Below are 21360 nucleotides of genomic sequence, written 5' to 3' on the forward strand. Positions count from 1 at the left end.
CATAAGTCATACGTTGTTCATATCTATCTATAGAGATAGCACCCCTTTTGCGGTCACGACCTATTGATTTTTAATGTACAAAAAGATGCAAATAGCAAAGTAAAGGGAGTATTCACCTTATTCACCCGGCAGCCATTGTTTAAACCAAAACGAGGCTACAGGGTACACTTACTATATAATTAATGCCACCTACAAGTGAATGCATAGAACATAAACTATGGTTTGTGTACCCTGTAGCCTCGTTTTAGCCGCCATGTAAATAAGGCGAATTGAGAGTGTTTTTGATTGAGATTGAGTTTTCCTGATGAACAAAACAATATTTCAGTACCATCACTGACCATTGCTGACAAGCCATTGCTGTTCTTTTCTACTGCAGCAATATTTAACAAATATACTTCCCATTTCCTCATCAAAGTAATGAATCAGAACATTCAAGATATTGTTCATATTTCCATTTGTTGCCTCATCCGCATTTAATGAAAACATGGTAATTTTGAGTTTTACAGACAACTCAAATTTCCAATGAGTAGCAATACTGTTTGTGCTCATGCAGGAGGTCTGCGCATTTGATAACGACAATCTGGAGAGGGCACTTTTGTCTTCAGCATCATATTGTATAAGGTTGACAAGAGGTTGCGATATAGTGAGGGACAGTGTGTTGCGCTATGAAAGAACATCGCAAAAACAGTCAGCCATAGATAAACATAGTTTGTAGTTCTCCCCCGTTTCCAACAGCCGCCCATCTCCATTTATTTTTTAACTTATAACACCTGTGCCTTCCTTTAGCAACAACGCATCCATGACAGCTAGTGGCCTTGCCAAATAGACGCACACAAATCATGACGCTAATATGTGAGGTTATGGTTGGCCTACTGGTCATGGTTTTGTGCTATAAATTAATAATATTTTATAACAAAGTTTAAAGTTGACTATTTTAATTGCATGGTTATTTTTTGTCAACATACACTCACAACCTACTGTCGTTAACTTTGAAGGCCTAAGCAAAATAGGCTACAAGGCTGTCTGCGTCACAAACACAACTGACCCCCTTACTCAACAGTTCGCGATGATGACAGTATTATTATTTTATGTTAACACGCTCAGTCAAAACCTTCCGCAAAATCTACCGCAAATTGTGAAAAACATTGTTGTACATGTCATAACAGACGGGATAATAAATTGCATATGCTACGGTTTATATTGCGTCGCTTTACACATATTATTAGTTGCATTGATTAAAAACTGTAACAATAATAGGTTACATCGGGTGGCATAGCAGCCTGTCTGTTCAAGTCATAGTGACACCCAAAATGAATGACCTCCCCTGACAAGAGTTTGCAAGAAATTGTCTACATTGATGCACGGAAAGAACACAGCCTACACCTCTTCTCCGAATTCGCACATAGAGCTCACAATGTATCATATCCAAAAAAGTTAAACGGATTGGCCAACCTCATCAGCTGTCTCGATTGTGTCACTATAATCCAACTTTTAGACCGTTAGTCCTCCAGACGTGTTCTTTTTTTTTAAGCAAACACCCCAGACCAGTGAGACAAGCGTGTAGCTACAACATAAACAAAGCGAAACTCATGTAAACTCAAGACGTCACTGATTGAGACATTATTAGGTCTTTAAACATTTACCATCACACACATTAATTCATCGGACCTAATATTTGTAGTTGCCTTAAAAAAAAGGGGGGTGAGTCACAAATCTGGATTTCGAGATCTCAAATATGGCATTTTTTAAAATCAAATTGACGGAAATCCGTCCTACGACGGAGAACTTTAATCCTTGTGTCTGAGAAATGACATCACATCAAAGGGTGTATAACAACATTAAAAAATAAAAAATAAAAAGCCTGTAGCACTTACTAGTGTCTCTGATGTTCTTTATGATCCATGGTTCAGACTGCAAGACGTCATAGGCCAACAGCTCAAGTGGGCCCATGGACCGATTCCTCATCATGTGAAAGGGGTTTAGTATCACCGGGGACTGGGATTCCATGAAGTCACTTGTGCAGTATTGAAATGTGGCCTGCCAATACTTAGGTCCTAAACAAACACAACAGAAACATGGTAAATGAGCTGCATTTGCTGTTATATATATAGCGCTTTTCTACTCCTCCAAGCACTCAAAGCACTTTACAGACTAATGCCTCATGTTCACCCATTAAGGGCAGGGTCTGCCTCCAGGCCACAAGTACACAGGAGTGGCAGTTTGCAGGTCACCAACCTACACATGAGGGGCAGTTTGCATGAGGTTCAGTGCCAATGACACTACAAGGACACTACAACAGGGTCAGCACAAGGACACTACAACAGGGTCAGCACAAGGACACTATACACACTAGGGATAGCACAAGGACACTCAGGGCCTGAAGTTAACTTTTTTGGCCACCAGCCACTGTGGCAGGTGGATTTTGAAATCCACCTGCCACAGTGTTTTTTTACCAGCCCAAATATTTTTGCCTAAAATAAAGGCGAACGACTTAGAAAATGCATAAGAATGGTTCTTGAACTTGTACAGAATACACATTAAAGTGCTGTCGAGTTATTAACCAACTTAATCTCATTTATGACTAAACCTACATAATGACTACCTGGTGTGGCAGGCATATAGAATAGAAAATAAAAGAAACCAGTAACTATAGATAGTAAAAGAAAACAACAAGAATAGCCTACAAATTCTGTAGTTGTTGTGTGCGTACTTGCTCAGTGTTGTGTTGTCTTATTGGCTACCCGCCAATGGCAGGTAGATTGACAGTTTCACCCACCAATCACAAATCATTTGGCGTGTGGGCAGGTGCCAATTTCATGCCCTGAGGACACTACACCAGGGTCAGATCAGAACAGGCTCAAACCAGCAACCCTTTGGTTGACAGAACAAATCCTTGACCTCCTGAGCCACTGTCGCTATTAAAAAAGTAGAAGATCATAAATAAGCAATGCCTATGATAGCCTATTATAAAACCGCAACATGTAACTGCAACAGATTGGGACAGGAGTGTATGGTGTTATTATAGTGCCATTACTCGAGAGCTCAGTGAAACATCTTCACAAGAAAATAATATTAATTCACACGCGCAGACACAGCTAGCGAGTGAGTAAAATACAACTGCGAGCGAGGAAAAAAACGCTGCGAGTGTACAAAACAACCACTGGAGGCCATACGCTCTCGAAGATGAGTTCTGCTCACTCTCTCGAAGTACAGCTTTGCTCACGCGTGCAGGTTGACTTTTGACACTTTGGGGAGAGAACCAAGGGATGCTCTGGTCATTTTGGATGCACTGGCCACCTCAAGGATTTTAGGAATGGACCACCCTGCTGTGTCCTCGTGTGACTGGCACCCCAGTCATGCGTGCGATGGTAGTCACTGACCATACCTGCACTGGTGTCGACTACCCTTCACCATGCCTTAGTTATGCTGCTATAGCATACTGTAGTGCTGTCATGGACTTTTCATGTGTCACGCCATACAACACCCCCCCCCTCTCTCAACTCTCCTTCTCTTGCCTATTCTCACTATAGTATAACACTACATAGTACCATTGATATACTTATTGATATTAACCATTTTGATTTATAGTAATACCGTATATACCCGAATATAAGACAAGGTTTTTGTCCTAAAAATAGGCTGGAAAATGGGGGGTTGTCTTATATTCTAGTCTTATATATTAAAAAAAGGGAGAAAGCAGGGGGAAACAGTAGAGGGCGCCAACACGAAAGGCTAATTAGTGACAGTGTTATGAATTAAATAAACAGTAAAATGCCGCCATGGAGAGGTCAAGAGATCATCTTGAGAAAAGCGCTTCAAAAGTTGGTCAAATAAACCAACACGTTCGAAACAGTTATGACGCCAACTTTAAAATTATGGTTGTGAATGAGGCGGAATCATCTAATAATTGTAAAGCTGCCAAAACATTTGGAGTCACAGAATGCAACGTTCAGAGGTGGCGAGCACAAAAAGAACGACTAAAAAATGCCAACAGCCAAAGGAAAGCTTTCCGTGGACCTTAAAGTAGCAAGTTTGCAGAACTTGATGATAGAGTCTATGAATATGTGATAGAAAAACGTCAGGATGCGATGCCAATCACAAGAGAAATCATTCGGCTGAGGGCTCTGGAGATAGCCAAGGAGCTAAACATAACGACAAATGAATTCAAAGCTAGCACTGGGTGGTGTACACGAATGATGCAGCGCAAAGGGCTGACACTGCGTCGTAGAACAAGCTTGGCCCTATCTTCACAGTACCACAGTTACATACATACCAGGGCTTAAATTTCACTGCGGGATTGCGGGTATTGCGCATAATTTGTTCAAGTCCCGCAACTCTAGCCATCATAATGCGAGAAATTCCCGCATACACTTTTACAGCCTGTCTGATGACGTTAATATAGCCTAATCATTAAGTGGCGTGAATGCGGTGCTATTGACCGGACTGATCAACTACCGAGTTGAATTGAACATAGCCTCATGCAGACGCACACACACACGAGAGAGAGAGAGAGAGAGAGAGAGAACCACTTTGCGCTTACGCAAATAGGCTACGCTACCATGGCAAACTTTTACATCTGGAAAGAGCTCCTTGGTAACTATCCTGCTAGCTCAGGTCACGTCAATACTTGATCCCAGAAAGATTGTCTTCGACATGTCAACATTTATTGTATCTAATGACATAGAAAACATAATGATTTGCATACACATACCGCACTATGCACAACTTTTATTCACTAGCGACTACAGCCTAAAACCGTCAGGTTGAAGGGGGGCTAATTACTCCATAGAATTACTCTCAGGTATTTTCTTAAAGTGACATGCACTCAATTACACCTACTCATCACCAATGTGCACTCAATTGGACCTACACACCACATTAAAGATATGCCTAAGTGTTATAGGTTAAACGTCAATATGAGGCATTCAAATTACTAAATATGTTTAGCTAGTAGTAATTACTAGTAAAATGCTATACTTTAAAAAATGCATTATTAAATAAATACACTCTATATGAATTCAAAAATATATGATAGAAACATATCACATAAGCTATCATTTTCAGTGTGTATGGAGAGAGTCAAGCAGAATCTAGGATGTCCACTGTTGTGAATGATCCCACTACAGTATATATTACTGATGACGTCAGGGTGGTGGGGGCCCCAAAATCAAACACTTTTTTTAAAAAGTATCGAGTATTGAAATCGCAATTCTTGACTTGGTATCAGAATCGACCCCCCCTCCCCCCCAAATTGTGTAAATCCCCCCTACATGAATAACCTAAGGGGGGAATTCCCCCCCATTTTGAAAAATGAATTTTAAGCCCTGCATACATAGGCCTACATAATTATTGCATTTTTGTGGAAAGGTTATTCATTTTTGTCACTCATTCATAAATTAAACTCTTTTGTGACAAATTAATCCAAATATTGAATGAATGGTGTTAAAATGTTTTCTGTTGAAAACCAGATTTTTTCCACAAAAAAAGTATCTCACCCACTTTACATCTCTCTTTCTTCCCCCTTAGCTCACTTGTGAGGTATACCATCATATCATCAGCCATCCGTGTGTTTGGCTCTCATCTCACTCATCTCACCTGAATTCCCATCCCTACGACTGCCCTATCATCGCCTATTACTATCACCCCTGCCCAGATTCCTGGCCCGCACAGCCTTGCGACCCATCACTTGCCCTATGACAACTCCTAATCCCCTGGACAATTCAATTTCCTACACTGACTGGACTATTTGAACTTTCTGACACTAAATAGGATTCATGCATTATCATAGCGGATATGTAACCATCCCACCTCTTGTAACAAACAGCTCAGGTGGCTTTGAACACCATGTTCTATTCTCTACATTTGACTAACTTAAGCATTTATCATGTATACAGACCTTACTGTTCTGTAACTGACCCTAGGCAGATGGGTCAGGCCCTTGAGTTGTGGATCTGCTCGAGGTTTCTTCCTATATGTATCTTTAGGGAGTTTTTTCTCGCCCGTTACCCATGGGCCTTCTTTTCTTTTCTCTGATTGTCTAACACTCTGTAAAGCGCCATGAGATGTGTAATGTTTTGGTGCTCTATAAGTGAAATTAAATTGAATTTTTTTTTTTTCTTTGATTCAGAGCCCGGGAAAATCTTCAGCTCACAGACAGTTCCATAGAAATGCATTGGAAGCTGTGATTTTGTCTGGTTTTATGGGATTTCATAGAAATATGAGTTGGGCTGATACCACATAGGCCAGTCGTAACTTTTATAATCGTGGGGCAACGCTTTGGGCGAATTAGCAATGTAATTCACTGACGAAACAGGCATGAGAGGGGAGATTTTCTGACGTTTCCACAACGAAACAGTTTGCCATTGTTGAGAAGTCACCAAATTTGTCGCTAGTCGCTAGATGCCATTTTCTCTCGCTAGGGATGGCCAAAAGTCACTTCATCTAGTGACAAAGTCGCTAAATAGGCAACACTTGTGACTTTCCCAGTCCTCCTGTGTGTTCATCTTTCGCACCACGCACCGTTACAGACTAGTCCATTTCATTGTGAAAGTAGGGGGTGTATGTGTAAGGACAGATAAGCATTAACTGGACATTTTAACAACTACGTCAACCTGTCAACGTATTTTTTAAGAATATTAATACAATTTACCATACTTTTGAAGTGTTCATGATGATAAGGGGCTTTTTTTTTCCTTCTTTTTTTTTAGGTTGGTTGGGGGCTCCCCTACTAAGACCGCTGGAAGGGGGCCCCAAGCAGCCGCCTACCTGTGACATTGGCTGCCTAAATCTCTGTCTTTGTCAGTTTACATGCAAACGTGCAACCGAAGTTTTCCAAAATCTCCACTCTGGCCGGAGTTTTTTTTAGAAAGAATCGTTTTCAGAGGCAGATTCTCTATTTGTGTGTAAACGAAGGGCACAAACTAAGGCAAACTAAGGTCACAGTTTCTCAAAATAACCATACGTGTAAACGGGGCAAAAGACAGGCTCTCTCATGCACCTTATGTTAGCGTGTAGTCACGTAATGCCACCGCTGTTTTGCATGTGTGTGATATTTATTTTACTTACTGACAATGCTTAACCCGTCATGCCCGTGTGAGTCTATAGTATCTTACATTACATTGTAATAAACGAAGAACAGCATTGTTCATCCGTGTCCGGCTGAGTTCATCTGTGTTGTGAGGATTACTAGCCTGATCTTTACAACAGCAACCAATTCCTAAGCAGATTTTCCAAAATCATAAAGTCAATATCTGGCCCCAGCTGTGGCGCAGCTGGCTGGGGCACCTGCACCTTACACCGGCGACCTACGCAGTGGTCCTTTCCAGGATCCCACCCTGCTCTCTCTCCCATTCACTTCCTGTCACTCTCCACTGTCACTATCATTAAAGGCATAAAAAAGACCAAAAAAAATATATTTTAAAAAAAGAAAAACAAAAAAGATAAAGTCAATATCAATATCCATGGGGAATTGGGTCAGGTCAATTTACTCTTAATTTCTCAATTTACTCTTAATTTCTCAGTTTAAACGCAGTGATAACTTCTCAAGCCGTTTTTCTGCTATGTGTCACTGTCGCCCATGGTAACCGATAGCGTGAATGACAACCATAGACTGTAAGATGACAACATGGCGTACGAGCTCTGAAACCATAGACATAATATACATAGACGACGCATCGACCGCTACTCCCTACTAGCGCTGACGAGATTTGGAGCCGCCATCTTGGACCGGTCATCCACTCCACTCAGTGTACTGTAATCTGTTTGGCCGGTGCGATGAGCTGTCAGCGCACTTAATTAATCATATCTCACTGAATACCGAACAGATTCTCGTGCAGGTTTTTTGCTGCAAAGGTCATACATGTAGCTATGATACAGGACACATGATTTAGCGTATTTTAATATTCATAGTGGGTTTAACAGTAATAGAATATTCTGATATATGATATAAAGTGACCTGACGTCCGATATCAAAACTGGGAACATAATCCATGTTTGACAGCATAGACAAAACTAGTTTGATACAAGTTTAAATGAGTTAAATATAGTTCACAGTTGACAGAAAAGTTACAGCGTTATTCACAGAAAGGTTCCATAAACATGTAAGTGAGATCAGTGCCATTCAGACATCTGAGGGGTATTCCAAGTAGGCCTATGTGGTTTAGTGACAAACTTGGGTATATTGACAGAATAAGTTGTAAACCTCCCAGTAGAAAAGCTGTATGATACAGGAAACATGGTTGTGTGTATTTTAATATTCATAGTGGGCTTAATAGTAATAGAATATTCTGATATGATATTTTATAAAGTGATGACATCCAATATAAACACTGGGAACATAACTAATCCATGTTTGACAGCATAGACAGAAACTGGTTTGATACAAGTTTTAATGAGTTAAATTAACAGAAAAAATCCATTAACATGTTCAGTTCAGTGCCATCAAAAATAAAATTTGATGAACAGACATTGGTGTGGCATAAGTAAAGGAAATGGAGTAACTGGGTTCAATATCAACAGCATTTGTTAGACAAGTTCCATAAATATTGTAAAGTGCAAGTTTGTAGGTTTGTTTCTGATCCTTAAAAAAAGGACATTGGTTTGGTATAGTAAGTGTAACAGTTCATCAATTCAAGATAAAAAGGTGACTTGTCACTTGTACAGTGTCAATGGGTTCATCAACAGCATCTGTTATTTACAGTTCACAGAAAGGTTTCAGCCCCAATGAAGAGATTAAATACAAAGGAATTAAGAAACATTTTAGAAACTGCTAAGATCAGCCCCGTTCATTGCAACCAGTAAAGAATCGGGGAGTGTCTTCACAGGCTCAGTGAGACAGAGGTTACTGTCATGCAGTTGGTTCTATGATTTCGACAACTGGTGCATGTCATTTTGTATGTTCCCACCTTGCTAAAATTGCTTGGGTACACTTTGGCTAAGAAAAAAAGTTCTTCAGACAGCAGGTGGGCAAATAAGATAGCAGTACATAGTGAAACTGGGTAAACTCCATAAAAAAGGACCGAGTCAACCAGATGATGGGAAAATGGGACACAGAGTGGTGAATACAGGTGATGAAGGTGAAGCTCATAAATCAAATATTCAGTCACAGTGTAGCAGATGCCCTGCAATACTGCAATGAAGAGCTGCACCTTCCTCAGTTCCAGGGATGTGAGGAGACTGTTCAGTTCATTCACAGTCTCCTTGAGCAAGGCAGTTGTTCTGGGGAGATATAAAATAAATAAATGAATAGGAATTTGAGAGGCATCTTATTCTTGTTAGGGTAAATGACATGTGAATAATACAGTGTTGGGCAAGCTACTGCGAAATTGTAGTGAGCTAAACTATCAGTTACTCTGCCATGAATAAAACACTACACAATACTACCACCCAGTCAAATGTATTAGTAACAAACACAGCAGTAGGCTAGTTCTCTACACAGGAAGCTACTTTAAATTGTGCCAATTACACATGACAAGAAAATTGTAGCTTGTGTGGCTAAGCTACTTGATAAATAAAGAAGTTAAGCTATTGAAAAGTTACTTTATTCAGGAAATAGTGAAGCTAGGCTACCAACACGCTTAGGCTACAAGTAGCAGCTAGCGATTGCCCAATAATAGGCTGTCTGTGCCACTTGTGTAAAATTCGGCCAAATCTAGTATGATTTATTTCTACAATAGCCTTTTTGTGTCAGTTGTAATCTAAGTCAGTGTTATGGAATATGACTTATCAAGTCTCAGTTCATATCCGGGTGAACACAGAGTAAACATAGCCTAACTAGCTGGCTACGATTCTCATACAGTAATATCAAAGATCCTTGTTCCTTCTCAACTCTCTGGTAATATTCTATTCACAAAATACAACCAGTACCATACAATACAATAGTACGGTAATGTTAAATCTTACTTGTGAAAAGTAAATCCCCCGAGCCCTGTTTGCGATGGTCCGCCGATTTGAGCAGGAACATGCTAGCCTAGAAATCTAGACGCGCCCCTAGCGGCAGCAAATTACAATTGCTGCCAGGGCTAGTCTAGCAACTCTCCGTTGGCTTGTGAGCTCCAGAAATCGAAACTTAATCAGGACATTGAAATCGTGTATAGAGTCGTTTGGTGGGCTTAACATAATGATTGATGGCAGAGTTGCAACGGTTTGGCTTGAATTCCCTGCTACTTGAAAACAAATATCCTATTGCGTCCTATTGCGTGCAGAGGGAATTTGAAAGACAACTGATTATCCCGCCCCTCGGACTGAGCACTGCGAACGGTGAGTACCCAGACCCTACATTTTAATGTGGGTCTGGCTCGCCAGGCTAGGAACATGCTGCACAGGGCTGGCATCTTGTGTCTTCTGCTGCAACGCAACGAGGAGTATGACCGGTCCAAGATGGCGGCCGCATTTCTCGTTTCCAGCAGCCAATGCAGCGTCTATGTATATTATGTCTATGTCTGAAACCTCCCAAATCATCACGTGACAACAAGCTACCATGACCTATCTCCAGATGCCAGCTAGCTTAGCTGTGCTTGTGGAACGTTGGTAAACCTCACTCCCCCGACGCCTCAAGAGTGCTGCTGGCATGCGAGCCAGTAGCCTGGGCTATTGGCTCAATTGTTAGCGCGCTCGCCTCACGATCCGAGGTGCTGCTGTTCGCGGGTTCGAGGAGGGAAAGTGAAAACCAGCGTCCCAAGTGGTTGTGTTCCTATCGAAGAGCAGCTCCAATGTTAAGTCCCATGGACCTATTCTTAAAAAAAATATTATAAAGCCAAATCAGCAAAGTTATCACCAACCACCAGCTGTTTTTTCCTCGCTCGCAGCTGTTTTTTCTTTGCTCGCTGCTGTGTCTGTGTGTGTGAATTAATATTATTTGCTCGTGAAGATGTTTCACTGAGCTCTCAAGTAATGCAGCTATAATAACACTATAAGATTGCAAGAGTTGACACAAGCCCAACACAAGTCCCTAGCCTCTTTAGGCTAGTATTACCAGTATACAGTATACTTACCATATTCACATTAAATATCTCACAAATACTGATACAATTTATAACATTTTATTATGCCTGTGCAACCACATTTCACTCTAAGAGGCAAATAATAAAGAAATAGGCTCCTTACCACACCATCGGTACGGGTCGTAACAGTAGTCAGGGGACGACACTACAGAAATGAGAAGAAATTAGAAAAATGTTTTCAAAGATGTTTTCAAATGTAAACATTTGCAAAAAGAGTCTTGCCATTTATGATAGGAATAAGTTCCTTTTGTATGACTATCATTTAAGCTTAATATTAAAATGAACTCACCTGCGATATGAGAATTAGTTAGCGCTGATGCTTTGGCTAATATCAGTGAAAACAGTATGGCTCTACTAAAAGTCATATCCATCCTTTTTGTATCAGGCTGCATCACCTGAAGTTAGAAAAAAGTCTAGTTAAAAGAATTCATAGAGATCATAGTAGGCAATCGAAACTTGAGTGTCAGAATACCACAAAAGAAAAATGGGCCTAAGGTAGAAAGTGTAATTAGACTAACGGGAAATAAAACGTGGCAATTTTCTAGGCTGATTTGACAAGGAACTATACTCTCATTCCAGTGTAATAATCAAAGAATGTTACAAACGTACCGGGCGCAGTAGCACAATGATATCACGCAGCACCTGAAAATTCCCCATAGGCTGTAACTTCCAGCAACAAGTTTGAGCTGCAGCAGATTATTACGCCAGAATGAGAGTATAGGTCCATGTCAAATCAGCCTAGAAAATCGCACATTTAATTTTCCATCTTATTCAGTCTTATTGCACTTTCTAACTTGAGAAGAGACAAGTTTTAAATAGAAAAATTACCGGAAATCTTAGTCACTTTTAAGCGTGATACTAGCAGGCGAGATGCTAATGGTCTAATTCGATTCAACCTAGGCTGGAGCTAAAAGTGGTATCGCCATACTCAGAGAACGGCTAGATGAACTGGAGAAAGGTAAAAGATAAATTGTTTTACTCGAGGGGAGGTGGAAAATGAGCGTATGAGCGAATATTCCTTTAATACTTCAAGATGAAGTCCTAAAATGAAACATGCTGAATGTTGTCCCACGTACAGTATTCGCAAAACATGTCGTAATTTTGAGATTTAAAGTCGTAATTATGAGATTTAAAGTCGTAATTTTGAGATTTAAAGTCATAATTATGAGATTTAAAGTCGTAATTATGAGATTTAAAGTTGAGATTATTAACCCAGGAAGTAAGCCCAAAAGATCATGAGCTGTTGCTGTTCTGCTCAGTTTAGCTAGTTGACGGGCTCTGGTTGTAGCCTGGGTGTTCCCATGCTGCCTTGCACGCGATTTGATTCACGCTGCTAAGGCAGCCTGGAGACCATGGAGCAAATTTTCGCCTGAGATAGGGGACCAATCACAGAACAAGGGGGAAAGCAAGACAATGATGAGCTATGCACAGACGCATTTGATAGACATCCGTGGCACCCAATAAACGGATTCTGGGCATTTTTTCAAATAATGAAAAATTAACGTTTGGTTCCCAGACCACGTCTCATTGAGAAGTGGTGGCGCTAGCCAGGCTACTCTGGTTGTAGCAGTTTGCACACAGCCTAATAGTTTATTTCAGCAATGTCTTTAGAGGTATAATCAACAGGCACTCCTTCATAATGACTTTAAATCTCAAAATTGTGACTTTATTTCTCATAATTAAGAGATATAAAGTCGCAATTTCTAGATTATTAACCCAGGAAGTACGCTAAAGGTCATGTTGTGTCAGACTCTGAAAAGGAACGCTAGACATGTATAAGAGTCAGAGCAAGCAATGCCATGCTAGGCCTACGTGCTGTAGCCTAAACTAGATAAATGAACTTGCTCACATTCTAAATTATTGTCTTTCTAGCGATCCTTTTCTGCACCATGGGCGGCAACTTTCCTCATTTTCCCATAATGAACTGGCTCCATGGGGCTGGATAGCTTTTGCAGTTCTAATGTCGATACTTCTACTCGGTTGCATGTTGCTTTGAAGTCACTCATAGCACAACACATTATTATTATTATATGCATGTGATCAAAATGGGTTGGACTCAAATGGATGCTTCAAAGAATGATTATTCTGAATGCAATGGATCCAACATATTTGATAATCAGATAGACCAAACAGCCAGATCGTTCAAATAGGCTGATGTCTGATAGGCTCTAGCTACATTTCTAACGAGCAGGTGACCAGCATGGAAAAGCTGGATGAAGATGCCTCTGTCGAGTGTCAACCGTAGCCTACAGAAACAAAGCCTAAAAGAAACCACCTGTGGTGGTGATGTCCATAAAGCGAAGGAGTGCCTGTTGATTATACCTCTAAAGACATTGCTGAAATAAACTATTAAGCTACAGTAGCCTAACAGTTTATGTCTAAACTACAACTACCTAAACTGAGCAGAACAGCAACAGCTCATGACCTTTTGGGTTTACTTCCTGGGTTAATAATCACAAAATTTCGACTTTATATCTCTTAATTATGACTTTAAATCTCATTATTACGACATTAAATCTCATAATTACGACTTTAAATCTCAAAATTACGACTTTAAATCTCATAATTATGACTTTAAATCTCAATTTTGACTTAAAATCTCATAATTACGACTTTAAATCTCATCATTTTGACTTAGTATCTGGCAGGTTTTTTTTTTTCAAGTGGCGGAAACGGGCTTCGATAGTTATTTGAAAAGCCAGTGCTGGATAAACAAATAGCGTGCGTGCGACAGAGGAAAGTTCTTTGGTGTTGCTTTAAGATAACTCATGTAAATGTGGAGTGCCAAAAATGCGATATTGCGTTTTTAGCCTTTTTTTAAAAATTACTGAAATAGATGACGATCGAAAACTCATGAAAACGCATCTGGACATTTTATCTAGACATTTTATCATAACTCAACTTTTGATGGTTGCCGCTTTGGATCGAATGCACGTCAGGTCAAAAACAGGCCATTTATTTTTGTGGGTTTATCTCTAGGTGGCAGTCTCGCCAGGTCTTGCTAGGTCACTTCCTGGAAACTTTACAGGCAACACTTCTCAGGTGCTGAAGGGGAAAATGAAAAAGTTGAATGCTATATCTCCGTTTCTAGAAAACAAACAGGGATTTTGATGAAAACTAGGCACTGTTTAGCTTGGGATTTTTCAGGAACAGAGGCGTAAAAATAAACGGTTTGTTTGTACCCAATGAGAGCTTAAAGTCAACAATGATCTAGATTGCTGGCACTCTGCCAAAGCTTCCGAAAACAGCACAGAATTCAAAGTGTTAAGGCCCATTCACACCAAGAGCGATAACGATAACTATAAACAAATATCATTCTCGTTAATATGAATGACGACGTTCATACATAAATTATAACAATAACATCATGAGGAACGATATCGTTGGGGATCACTTTCAGAGCGATTTTGAGAACGATAAAAAGCTAATAGCCAATCAGAACCCATCGCATTTTAGCCGTTCTTTTAGTCGTTCTTGGTGTGAATGACCCTTTAAAGCTAATTTATTGTATGATTGATGTTATGGATGTTGAGTATTGAGCACCTAGTGGTTTTGTTATGCTGAAGCCCATAATGCTGTGCACTGTGGTTGGGATTCATGGATTAAAAGCTTAAACCAGAGCCCGTTTACGGAGAGCCGGGTCATTCCCTATTAACTCCATTGTCAACCGCACTAAAAAGAAAATCGCAGGTCTCCCAGAATAATTTAGTGAGGGTTGTGATGAGGCTGGGCCCTCGAGAACACATTGGAAGGAGGCACTTCCAGGAGCTCAACTGGTTACCAGTTCAGACCAGAGTGACTCAGCTGAGGCTCAATATGGTACACAAGGTCATTAACAACAGGGCCCCAGTGTACCTAAATAGACATTTTTCCAGATCTGGGGAATCTCATAATCATAGGACTAGGGCTAGCGTAGCCAACCTGCACCCTCCGAGGTGTAGAACCAGAATGGGGCAATGCTCATACAGGAGCACTGGAGTGGAACGATCTGCCTTTATTTATCAAACAGAACACAAGCCCATACAATTTACCCATTTTAAAAGGAATGTCAGGAAATGGCTTTTAGCTAAAATCCAAGAATAGGTAGGCGTGGTAGTGCTGGGTATGACCCAAAATGTATATGACGTATTTTTCAAAATTCTTACGGTTTCACGGTATATGACGGTATTTTTTCCCCCATGCATAATCAGATGTTCACAGCATTTTCTACAGGTTGAGAGAGTAATTGCTGCAATACATTGACTAAGAATGGTCTATTTTACTGTCATGATGTAGAATAACTCCACAATAGTAGTAATGCAGTTTTGCATGGCCCCAGAAAATGATGCTGTTTACAAAGAGCCAGTCATGATTCTAATGAAGAATCTAATCAGAATGCAAAGACAATTGCAGTCAAAATACAGAACTTTTACTGTGCATATTTCACAAACATCTTGTATAAAACCAATACAAAAAGTAGTGCAACTTGCAATAATTACTTTTTTGAAAATTATACAATTTAAAATAAAACTTCTCTATATGCTTACTCTGTCAAATAAGCCTATCAGAAACATGCGTTATTGTTATTGTGTGGTTTACATGACGTTAGTGGTAGGCTAACATTAACTTCATGTGGATGTCTTGTTAGCCTGCTATGAGCTTCGGTTCGCTAGGCAAAATATTAACAAAAAAGTTTGTTTTGGTGCACTGATGACAGTCAGGATCATTTCTAACTAGCCAGCTAGTATTGCTCAGTGCATGTCTATAACATGCTTTACTTCCTACCTGGATAATTTCAGTGAATATTCTTAAGGTAAGATGAATGATAAGAAAATTAAACTTCACTGTGTTCGGTGGGTTGCTAACTAACGACATCACCTACTAGCCAGGTAGTTACAGTTGTTGAACAATCTCAATAGAATTTTCGTGACGGTAAATCCCTTTCAATGCAGTATCCGTTTCAATGCAGTAACGTTTTTCCTTAACTAAAGAAACAATTTAAGGTATTCTGTGCAACACCCTTAAATAAACCCCTTACCTAAGGAGAAATTAAGCCTTAAGGGTCATACTTCAGGGGAAAAACTTATGGTGTTTTGTGTTTACCCTCACCAAAGATTGTTAAGGCCTAACAATCTTTGCCCTCACTATAGACCTCTCCAGAATAAGTCCCGCCTCCATCCAACTTCCGGGCGTCGAATGTCTATGGGAAATAACATGGCGTTTCGAAATATCATACCTGTCAAACATCTGTAGGTGGCAAAGTAGAAAAAAAAAGTGGGCCGATTGGCCTACATACTAATGCCATCTAATTTCCAATGGATTTTTTGATTGTCGGTGCCGTTGAAGTAGAAATATATCAGTAAGAAGCACTAAGCTAACGCACGCTTCGGACGCCGCGACTCCCTGAGTCAAGGTTGCATAGTGGCAATGTTTCATAGTTTGTCTTCACTGAAATGGAGTTCGTGGCAACAGAGCCTGTCTACGGAGGTGGCACTAACCCTGCATGAAAAACGTCATGTTTGATAGGTTGTTAATACATTCTGAAAATGTTACTGTTCTGATCAAGGTCATGCAAAATAAAGCTATCGACTCAATACAACTCTCCCTCTGATTCCTAGTCTGCTAATCATTATTAGTTAGGGAAAGTTAGGCTTTTTTTTTTTTGCAAAATCTGAATCTATCCCAGCCATTAGTTTTGAGTAAAAATGACTCCAAGTCCATAAAAAAAATCGTGTTATATATAATAAACAAGAAGAACATAATCATGTTCTTCTTGTTTCTACCCACACTCAAGGACATCTAGTGATGGATTTTGTAGCAGTAGCCAATCTCTGATCTGGAGATATGCCCGCAGAGAGTGCTATGCTGCACCTCCTGTAGTCGGAGGTAGTTTCTAAGGCTTGACACTAGTTATGTTGTCCTCATGAGTTTTACATGTTGCTCACTGTCCACCCTCATTGTTGGACACTCTTTTCTCTATCTATCTATCTATCAATCTATCTATCTCTCTCACACACACATTTATGCACATTGACTCTCTCACAAACACATTCACAACCACTCACACACACATCTATGCCAGATGACAGAGAGAGACACACATCTATTGTCTCTCTCTGTCTCTGTCTCTCTCTCACACACACACGCACAAATACACACACGCAAAATGTCCTTTCTCACACACACCATGTTGAGACAAAACTATCTGTGATTATAGTAGGGCAATTCCATGCAAAGGTCATCCTTACCATGGAAAAAAAAGTTGTGCATACGCAAATAGAACTGTTGTTAAAATCTTAATTTAGGTCTATATTTTATTGTTTGTAACTGATCTGATTGAATTTGATGGAGAATGACTCAGCTTGCCTTTAAGAGCACAACTCCTTACATTTGTAAGGCTTTTGTTTTTAAGTCAGCAAGTTCCATGGCCATGTCACATCCATAACGTTTTATAGGTTAAAGTTTATGCTACACATACAGTGTTGATGCGTCCATAGTGTCTGTGCAAAGCTGATTTATATCAATGTAAAGTGTGATGACCAAATTGTGCCCCTTTCTTACTTTTAAAACCTTTAATGGTGCGTTATGGATGTGACGTTATGGATGTTACAGAATGTGAATTTACAAAACTGGAGACTTTATTATACCTCAAAGCTGATAAAATGTCTGTTCTGGTGGCATGTCAGTTTCAACGCATTTCACCTTAGTGTTCACAATTGACATTTCAAAGATTATTAGGTTGATCCAAACCACAGGGAGGCCTTGCCTAACCATTAGCAAAACAAACATAATATTAAAAATACCTCCAGTGATTAGCCTAGCCATAGCCTATTTTCACGTGGCCTAATAACGAAAATCTGAGCGATTATCTTCCTGTAACTGTCATACTGTTGTTGTACAGTAACTGGATTATCGTGTAAGCTGGTGAAGATGGCTGACTTTGCAGCTGGAGTTAACATAGCAACCTCCTTCTGTTGCAGATCTGTTCAGCCTGCCGTTCACGTCTGCTTAACACAGTTTAATTTTACATGTGACGCGATATGCCAGCATTTGAAGTGTCCGGTCCTCTGTAGCTAATACCCACAGAGTAACATGAGTAACGGCAGCAATAAACTAGATGTACCGCATAGCAATACAAAATATGACCGCCTCTCAGTCCTGCATATTCTCTTCGCAAAAATAAATCACGCTTGTCAATTTGTCTCCATCTCCTACTCCTGCAACACATGTGCATGTAAATGAGTGTGTGCATATGTGAGTTTGCTTTTGTTTATGAGTGTGTGTGTGTCTGTGTGTTTGCATGTGCGTATGCGTGCCTGTGTTTGTGTGTTTACTGTATGCGTGTGTGTGTGCGTGTGTGTGTTTGCATGCGCACATGCGTATGCGTGCCTGTGTGTGTGTGTTTGTGTCTGCATTCATGTGGGTGGGTGTTTGTGCATGTGGGTGATTCTCACGAAATCAGACTCATGAGGTGGCATTAAGGATTGTGATGAACAGATAACTGCTATCAATTTGGGAAACACTGGTTTTATAAACATCTCATCATAGGCTATATTGGAAGTGATTAAAAGAAGACATTGTGATATTTTAAATTATGTATTTTTTACAATTTAATGTGAAATTCTCAGTACCGCAACGCGTCCATTACTGAATCTCGGCTCTTCAACTACATAATTTTAATATTTAAAAGAAATAAATAATAAAAAACTTAAATGTATCTCATAAGGTAAATTGTTACATTCAATAAAAAGTTATTGCTTGGAATTCACTGGTAAAAGAAAGAAAATATTTAGAAAAAAGAACTTTGGTCACACCCAATATTCTCAGCCTCATAACAATTTTTCAAGCACCATTTAAGACCACAAGGAACAGACAAAAACAGCCATTTTGAGAGGGGGACACCTTTTACTGTAACACCCAAGATGGCTACCAGGTAAACACCTCATTTTATATCTCTCAGATAAATGTTAAAAACTTGGTTGTCAGCGAAGCATACACAACTTTTTCTTTCTCATTACATCAAACAGCAAGTTTTCAATGTTTAAAAATGAAAATTTTATTGTGTTTTGGGGAATTTTAAGGTTTTTAAAGTCTAAATACAAAAAGCTAGCAAAAGTTTAGCCTAGCATCATGGTGGCCCCAGAGAGGCCCCAGAAGGTCAAGGTCACTCAGGCTCCAGAACAGCTTTCTCATACACGAACAACAATTAAAAGCCTGTTATGTTGGAGATTCACTGTTCTTGTAATGAGAAATTAATGTTTTAAAGTGACATGAACTTATATTATTTATTTATTATTTATTTATATTATTTATTTATTATTATTTATATTATTTATTACTTTCGTTATTTATTTACTTATTATTTATTTATTAATTTACTTGATATATAGCATAGTATATAGTATATTGTATATTATAGTATCTATGTCATAGTTTATTTATGTATTTATTTATTTACAAAATATTTATTTATGTATTTATTTATATATAAAATATTTATTTATTTATATACACACGTATATATATCATCAATACTTATTAACAGTTTTTTTTTTATCTTATTCGAAATTATATGGGTGCGCTGTGGTCCTTTGTAATTGAGCACTGACCTGCTATATAAATCCGTTTATTATATGAATTTTCATCATTTCATGTCATTGCATTGTATCATGTCATTTTTTGAGATAAGTTTAATATACATTGCATAATAGAATGTGTGGTTCAATGTAACAATTCTATGATATGGCTATCCATATAAGCTGTCTTTGTAAATAGTAAAGTAATATTTTTTACCTTTTACATTTTAAAATCAACTGTAATGTGCAATGTCATTTAATTTCCTAACAGACAGGAATCTGTTCTGAATAAAAAGGCATCCATAAGGCTAGGCTGGCTAAGTTCAGAGAAAATCTACAGCAATCCTGAGCTACTTGAGGAGTACAGATGGAAAAAGAGAGAGGTTAGGGGTGACAGGGAGATAATAGGGACACACACACACACACACAGGTTGAGACAGACTGTGAAAGACAGAAGCGTGTACATGAGGCTGAGGCAGATGTGCATGCGGCTCACACATGGACACACAATGAAGTCAAATATAAATAACAATGGTTGTGCACAAAACTTTCATTTGTGTAATGACTGTTCAGTAACACAAATCTTGGGTTCTTCTTTCAGGTATCACAAGCGTGGGAGAGTGGTAAAAGTGAAGACTGTCAAGGACCTTATGAAAAAGAGCATGAGAAAAAAAACTCAAGTGGAGACAATATTCAGCTTAAAAGCTACAAGAACAAAAACAAACCCAATGTGTTCTCAATCTCACCCAGATTCTTCTGTGAGTGAATTATGATTCTTCAGCAATAGCTGAAGTAAATAAGCCAACACCTGAGGATCACGTATCAATACAAGACGATGTACCAACACCACCACTGCAGTCATCAACCCCAAAGAGAAGCACAATCAGAAAGAAATCAAAAGTTGTCAACAGATTGAGGACCAAACTGAGACAGGCAGAAGAGGAATTGAAAAAAAACAGAAAAGAAATGCAGAATCTCAACAAGAAATTTAGGAGACTTCAAGCTCGAAGGGTGACTGTGACCAAGCAGATTGCCACGACCATAAAAAACAAAAAAGTCAGGCAGCAGAAAGGTGAAAGGAAAGAAACAGCAAGAGGAAAGGTCTGTTGAAAATGGTACATTCTTTCCTCCATAGGGATGATGTATCCACTGTGGTCAACGGAAAATCTGGGGAGATCCGGCGGAGAGGAGTGATCCATAGGAAAAGGCACTTGGTAATGACACAATGGCTAACCTGCACAAGAAGTTTTGTGGTGAAAACCACCATCAAAATGTGTCTAAGGCACATTTCTTTAAGCTTAGACCGTTTTGGATTGTCAGGCCAAAAAGTTGCTGACAGGGATACATGTGCATGCAAGCTGCATGAAAATTTCCATTTCAAAATGATAAAAGTTACACACCAGCGGGAGTTTTGGAATCATCTTGCGCAGGTGATGTCGTACAGTCAGTTGTGTGCAACACCAACAACATTGACTGTATGTATAATCGTTGGGAGGCCTGCAAAGACACAGAGTGATTCCAACAGCACTTGATGTGGAGAACAAAGGGGCAACATAATCACCTGGCAGGAGTGGGTGACCAGGTCTATCACAGTGGAGCGGACTGGGAAAGCTGCAACCAGGGAGAAAGAAGTGAAGAACACGCGACTTGAAACCGAAGTACTTCCATTGAGAGGTTGGTAGCTCTTACCACGGAACATCTCCCCAACTTTGCCGCACATATCTTCAACATCAGGCACCAGTTTTCCGCTCTCAAGGCGATGAAGCATAGCATCCATGATGATGATGTGATGGTCCATATCGATT

At 39.5% G+C, this 21360-nt stretch overlaps 1 protein-coding gene across 1 annotated transcript in view; it reads right to left on the minus strand.

Moving 5' to 3' along the window:
- The window catches only part of LOC125299726 (receptor-type tyrosine-protein phosphatase gamma-like), a 70064-nt gene that overhangs the window by 21782 nt on the left and 26922 nt on the right, over positions 1-21360 (minus strand). The window contains exons 2-4 of the mRNA XM_048251131.1: positions 11290-11395; positions 11104-11145; positions 1875-2054 (exon numbers count right to left, since the gene is read on the minus strand). Of these exons, the coding sequence (XP_048107088.1) occupies positions 1875-2054; positions 11104-11145; positions 11290-11392 (325 nt within the window). The 5' untranslated portion in view covers positions 11393-11395. The remainder of the gene's footprint in view (positions 1-1874; positions 2055-11103; positions 11146-11289; positions 11396-21360) is intronic.

This window comes from Alosa alosa, chromosome 8, assembly GCF_017589495.1.
Source record: "Alosa alosa isolate M-15738 ecotype Scorff River chromosome 8, AALO_Geno_1.1, whole genome shotgun sequence".
Taxonomy (NCBI): Eukaryota; Metazoa; Chordata; class Actinopteri; order Clupeiformes; family Clupeidae; genus Alosa; species Alosa alosa.